This window comes from Berghia stephanieae, chromosome 3 (assembly GCF_034508935.2).
Source record: "Berghia stephanieae isolate SIO BIC M18660-M18661 chromosome 3, UCSD_Bste_1.3, whole genome shotgun sequence".
Classification (NCBI taxonomy): domain Eukaryota; kingdom Metazoa; phylum Mollusca; class Gastropoda; order Nudibranchia; family Aeolidiidae; genus Berghia; species Berghia stephanieae.
This window is the reverse complement of record NC_088362.1, coordinates 29,369,348-29,376,334: the sequence shown is the minus strand read 5'-3', so window position 1 is coordinate 29,376,334 and position 6,987 is coordinate 29,369,348. Positions and strand designations below refer to the sequence as shown.

Below are 6,987 nucleotides of genomic sequence, written 5' to 3'. Positions count from 1 at the left end.
GCAGATGATTTATCATCGGCTGATTCCAAACAAGTTTATTAAATCCTTCGCAAGATCATAGATTTTCTCCTAATTTCACATGTTCGTATCTTATGATATTTGAAAAAAAAAATATCACTAGCATTTAAAATATTGTTTTTATCATTGACTTAAATCCAAAAGAATACATATTAGTAATAAAAATAGAGCATGTATTGAACATTATTTACATAATCTTTTTTTTTCATAGTTTAATTATGACATTTTTCTGCTCATGTTTTTGCCAATTAAAAATCAGTAAGTTGCATTATCAGCAGGATTTGTTATAGCTTAAATTTTGTTTTAAGAGTTGAATTATGTGGTTATTCTTTGAAAACATGAAATTCAGAATTATTATACAAAATAATAATTGCACGTATTGAGTTAAAATTGACTAGATCATCAATGGTAATACTGTCAATAAAATTCAAGAATAAAACACTACAAAATCTCCAACAACTGAGGTATTCCCCAGAAATGGAGTCTCATGCGTTTGAAGTACATTTTATTGTATATGCCTATAACAGTATTGTTCAGTGATGAAATTTAAGATACTATATATATAATATAATTATGAGAATATACAAACCAGCGTGAAAATACTCATGATAAATTATAGTGACCATTTAAAAACAAAAGTTACTGCCAAAACATGCAGAGGGTAGAAAAGTTTAAAGTAGATAATAATTTATCTCATACGAGTAAAATATAAAATCATTACAAATAACAAAAAAATCAAAAACAAAACAACAAAACATCCTTATATCTACAATAAACAAATCCTGCTACAAACTCATTTTGAAATAATTGTACTATAAACCTCTTAAACTCTATAAAAGTATACCGTAAACCTTTTAAAATGAATAAAATGAAATAAATCCCCAAAAATCTTTTAAAATAATTACGCCTGGCAATCCTTGTGTAAAAAACAAGTCGCTTAGTCAATCCCATCAATGAAATAGTTGTATATGATAGTGAGACAATCTGTACACAAAATAGAAATATTATATACTAAATTATACGATATTAATTAGCTCAATAATTGGAAATTAAGTTTATTTGCTTCCAACATTATATTTTACAACCTTACAAAAAAAAGAAAAGAAAACGGAAGTTGATATGAGCTGACATTTTCATTCCCAATCTCATAGAATTAAAATTTTCGTTAAAATAGATGATTTTTGTTTTTGTTGATATGTAAATTACTTACAACTGCAATAGCAGATAATGTGACAAATAAAGCATTAATTATCTCTTTACCTATTTTCTTTTTTTTTTTTTGTCTATTTTTTTTTTTTTTTGGTTTAGAAGGAAAATCAAAGGCAAGAGTATAAAATGGGGTAAACTTATGACTGAAATATACAACAGATTTATCAATGATATCATTCAGTCGTAATGAAAACCATAAAACTGTGATCTTTTAAACAAACAGTAATTCGAAATGCATTGAATAAATATATCTATCGAAACATAATTACATATTTGGTTTGTCTAATTTTAAAGCATTTTTTCTTGTCTATGGATACAATGAATTAAGTCTTTTTTTCTTATGACACAATATAATTTACATGAACATCCATGTCTTTGGATACAATGAATGACTAGTCTTTTTTCTTATAAAACAAGATTTTTTTCATGAACACTTTCAGCATCGAAATCATTCAAATTTATTCCTCTTATCATCCAGGGATTTACAGATTGATATCACTATTCATTCTGAGATAAATCTTTTATTTACTACTTATTTATTTATTTATTTATTTGAGAGTAAACATGTTAAGGTTTAATTTTTCTTAAAGAAAATTCATTCTTCGATCGTCTGTTAGTTTCGGCTTGGGATTTTACAGTATAGTCTATAATAAAACAGGTATAAATATATAAGGAATATTATAACAACTGCTTACAATCTACAGGGATTGGCAGTGAAAGAGATACGATATTGAGCTTTTTATGGTTCATCTTTTTGTCAGATTCCTCTATAGTAAATTTATTACAATATTCAACATCAGCTCACGACAATCAGATACATAAAGATGTTACATAGCTGAATGTTATAATAATGCCCATTTACGGTTATAATAATCGAAAAAATACAGATAAGTGTTGAATTGTAAGCTTCAATTTATTAGACGAAGACATTTCGGTTTTCCCCTTTATCAACAAAACAAGATGAATAAAACACTAAGGACGAATGAGATATGTGTGAATGTCGTAGTTAAGGTGAATAAAATTACACCATTCACACATATCTCCATTCGTCCTTGGTGTTTTATCCATCATGATTTGTTGATAAAGAGGAAACCCGAAACATCCACAGTATCTGTTTTCATCTAATAAATTGAAGCTTACAATTCAACACTTATCATTATTTTTTCCTTCGAGCTTCAAGCAGCAACATTTTCATTATCGGTTATAAGAATCAAGCATTGTAAATTCTGTTGACGATTAAGGACTATTTCAATAAGGATATAGTTACATGAAACCACTTTTATTAAATTAAGCACAAGTTAAATGTATTAAATAATACCATCACAGCGCATAGTATAATTAATTATATAATTTATGGATGAATTGCACTATTATCAATAATAATTAATTAAATACCATAACATGTGGCCACAGTAGCTGGCGGCTAAATGCAATGTTATTAGTATATGGCAGTCATTGAATATTATGCTTATCAATGATACTGCAAGCAATTCTAAAAATTAAAGAAAAATGTTATAATAATATCTCGATGACTTCTTTTATTATAAAACAATTACTATTTACTATATCTACAGTAGGAGGATTGGAAATTCCACCCCGTTATGAATTAAGGATTCATCTCCGGCATTGATAGTGGGCTGTCTATGCTTTTACGCAGCAAGACTCGTTTCAGCGAGTCACAAATTATCAACATTACAGCAGTGATTCTTTGCTACATAGGCTTTCAACCTGCCTTTTTTAATTTGGTAAGGCAAAGTACATAACCTGGCGACATGACAGCTTGAGGCTTTCCACGACAGGGTTTTCAATGCATTATTATAATTACATAATTACTGTTATATCATTATTTACAAACGAGATTCAACTCCTGAGCTGGATGAGAAGTCTTGAATGCTGTTATGGCTGTCGATGCTGTCTGTGTCGTTGTTGCTGTGGGGATTGTTACTGCTGCTGCTGTTGTTGTAAGTGTTGCCAGCTGCCTCTTGGAGACGTAAAAGCATGTTTACCTGTAAGAGGAAATAGAATTCACGAAATTTGTTAAGTCTTTGTACACCAGACCAACATCTTTTGTTGCATTCCCTTGCTACAATTTTTTCACATTCTAATATTAAATAAAAATTAAATAAATAATTCTTTTTCTGATTTAATAAAACAGAACAAATCAGAGCTTCATGTGAGTTGAGTTATAAGCTTGAACGTGGTAAAATTTATAATATTAATAATAACAGTAATAACAGTAATAATAATAATAATAATAATAATAATAATAATAATAATAATAATAATAATAATAATAATAATAATAATAATAATAATAATAATAATAATAATAATAATAATAATAGTAACAATAATCTATTTGACCCAAGAGGGAAATATTTGCAGTTAATTAAGATTAAAATAGGTAAAATAGAGATAATAACCCACACTGAAATAATCGATCTTACTAATTAATAGGTATGAAAACAATTAGGCTGACATTAATGAACACTTACTAATGGATCCCCCTCTTTGTTCTCCGACACAGGAGACTTCAACTTGTTGGGCATGACACCAGGCGAGGTTGGAGGCTGGTTTTCGAACCCAAGATCGTCAGCCCTGATGTGCAAGAGGTTGCTGCCTGAACCACGGTTAGGCCATGGATATGTCTCGAGGACCCAGTCTGTGGGGTCTTCCCAGGCACTACGACATCCATACAACTGGAAGAGAAGATGGCAACCATTAAAGACCTTTGACCCCTATAACACAGTGTAAAATGAAGCAATTGAATCATAAGAAAAGGGCCCAGTAAAAGATGAATACCCATTGTTTCAAATTTGTATTAACCAGTAGATTTTTTGACCAATCAAAACTTTTTAACGTTTATAGTCTGGTTTATATAATTTAGTGAGACCTAAACAAAGAGCTGAGTGATGACAATTTCGTCCTTTCTATAAACGTTAAAGAAGAGACATAGTTTTCTGTGTTGGTATGATTAATTAGGTGTGTAGAATTATAATAAGTATTTTACTTAAACATATATATCATCAATAGTTATACTAAGTAGTTTGTTTAGTTTAGCACTAACTGCAATTATATACATTTGGACAATTTTTTCTTGAGCTAGAGACTTAGCCCCTAATTTACTTTGTGATGCTGCACTGCAGCAGATTTAAAATTAAATTAAAATTAAACTTAAAATTCCCTTTATTCATCAAATAGGGGAAATTTTTCTCTTGGGTCTATTCCAAGAGAAGACCGGAATAACCCATGCATTAGCTGCAGTGCAGTGCTGCAAATAGAGCTTGGGCGAGGTGACTTGCTTAAGGCCACACAGCGAAGCGGCCGGTGATTGAACTCAGTACCTTCCGGGTATGCAAAGACCATACTGCTGAGCCACGCTGCTGATGTCTGGGGTATCTCCGTCTTTTCTCAAAGACTCTAAAGACAAAAGGGATTTTTATATATTTTATTTTAAAAATCCAACACAATGAAGACCTGCTTTTTAGACAAGGGTTGACTCAATCATAATCGATATTATAATCTTTTTACTTACCTGAAGTCCCTCTCTGACTGTTTCAACCAATGTGTAGTTCCATAAGTCTGTGAACCAAACCTGAGAGCCTTGGATGTCCATGGGACATGACATGAACAGACGAGGACCTGGAAAAAGAAATAGACATACAGATATAATGTTTAACCCTTTTGAGTCTAAAACGATCAGTGGTTGGTATTTTATTTTTTCCGAGACTGTTATTTTCACATTTAGTCATTACTTTTTTACAGTTAATTAGAATCACAAATCATGAGGTGAATTTCAAAACTTGCAATGTCGCATTTTTATCATTCAGAGAAAACAGCAATTTTTTTTCATTTATTTAGTGACTAAAAGAGGAAAAGACTTGTTTTGTTTTCCTCATCGAATGGAGTGTTTTGAAACTTCAAATTTTCTCTGGTGATTCTAAGGTGTCCAATAGATTGCTTGAGAGGGTTAACTCAGTTTTTATCTGGATATGACTTAAAAGTAAAAGTAGTCCTTCAGAGCCATTAGGCCCATGTTTACCCCGGTTTTGATAGTGTGAAACGAACAATAGCAATTGCTTGCTACCCTTTGGATAGGATGCTAGTCAATCGCAAAGTACTTTCTGCCAGATCTATCACACCCAGCTACCCATTCACTGCTGGGTGGATAGGGTGGTCAGAAAAAAAATATCTCGACTGCACCCGGAATTGATCTCGGTCCATTTGCTCGTGGAGCGAGTGCTGCTCTACCAACTGAGCTAACAGTCCCCCCTAGATGTGATGTATAGCAGGATTGGAAAGTTATCTCCTAGAATAATGGGAGAAAAAAGGAAGATTCTTACCTATCGTAACATCAGCAGATGTGTGCGATTCCATAGACTTGTTGAGGTGTGCCCATACCTTGGGAATCCAGTCTACCACCCTGTTCAAGTCGTTGTTCCGTATGCCGGTTCTTATCTCGGCCTCCACCAGTTTCCTTCTGAGGAATCTGCCCAAGAATCCCTTGACCTCCATATGGTTTGCACACAACACAAATCTGGCCAATGACATGCAATCAATTACATTTATTATATTTATAAAAATTGAGCTTTTATATAGGGCAATATCAACTAAACATGCTCAAAGCGTTTTACAAGGGGTCCCTGGCTAACAGCAACACTTAACATGTAGGATGGGAACATAACGCCTGTTAGGCGATATTACAATTTTTTTCAGACAGAGACAACGCTGTTAACGGCCAGGTACTCATTTTACACCTGAGTACAATGAGAGAATGTGAGTAAAGAGCCTTTTCCAAAGACTCAACTTTGCGCCGAGTGAAGCTCGAACCGAGGACATTCCGATCCGAAAGCGAGTGTCATACCACTAGGCCACATAGCCGCACAATTGTACATTTATATTGAAGGAAGGATGGGATTTATCATAGAGTTAGTAGCTCAAGTGCATTCCGCTGATTGAAGAGTTGACAATGATAAATGATAAATTCTACAAGAATCATATGGCCCTAAAAAGCTGGGCTGTCACTGTTTGATTAGCAAAAATATAAAATAATAATAATAATAAAAAAAGGATGGAGACACTACTATTTTTTAAACATTTCCCCTCCCAAGAAAATAATAAAAAAAAAAATTGGATAAACAAACAAAAAATATTCAAAAACTTTAAAAAACGAACATACCAACATAAATTTTAAAGAATAGAAAGAAACTAAACAAAACAAAATCAAAATAATCAGCAACGAAAATAAAACTTTTAAGAAAGCAGAACAAAAACAAATAATATATACATTTTAAAACAATCAGAAAAAAATAACATTATAAGAAATGAAATAAAACGAAATCAACAATTAAATTGAACTCGATCACAAAAGAAATATAAATATTTGAAATGATTGCGTGCTGTAATACCTGAAATTATGGTGGAGCTGTAAGTTAGTTGTCGAACAAGATGACTGGCTCATCGTACCAATGATGTAAGGACTGGAAATGACAGTACATGTGAGAATGATTATAATTTAGGATATCATTTTTAAAACAAGTCTTTAAAAAAAGCATATATGTGTCAGTGCATGACATAATCAGTCGGAATGTGAAAATGTTGGATTTGCATTATTTTGGATTGTCTGAAAGAATAAGCTCACTAGAGCATTTTAATCTTTATTTGAAGTAAATCGGGTGATTTTTCATGAAGTTATGGTCAGATGTATGGGAAAGGTATCCAGCAAGTTTTCTCAAATTTCATACTTTTTCAACTTGACTA

At 31.9% G+C, this 6,987-nt stretch overlaps 1 protein-coding gene across 8 annotated transcripts in view; it reads right to left on the bottom strand.

Moving 5' to 3' along the window:
• Nucleotides 1–1,285: 1,285 nt before the first annotated feature.
• Nucleotides 1,286–6,987, bottom strand: part of LOC144967492 (neuron navigator 2-like) — a 129,755-nt gene continuing 124,053 nt past the window's right edge. For 6 of the 8 annotated variants that reach the window (XM_078904814.1, XM_078904812.1, XM_078904813.1 and 3 more), the window contains 5 exons: nucleotides 6,636–6,707; nucleotides 5,571–5,764; nucleotides 4,763–4,869; nucleotides 3,723–3,926; nucleotides 1,286–3,233 (listed from right to left, as the gene is read on the bottom strand). In XM_078904814.1, the coding sequence (XP_078760940.1) occupies nucleotides 3,075–3,233; nucleotides 3,723–3,926; nucleotides 4,763–4,869; nucleotides 5,571–5,764; nucleotides 6,636–6,707 (736 nt within the window). In that variant the 3' untranslated portion in view covers nucleotides 1,286–3,074. The remainder of the gene's footprint in view (nucleotides 3,234–3,722; nucleotides 3,927–4,762; nucleotides 4,870–5,570; nucleotides 5,765–6,635; nucleotides 6,708–6,987) is intronic. The other 2 variants (XR_013644397.1, XR_013644398.1) reach the window with 1 other exon arrangement.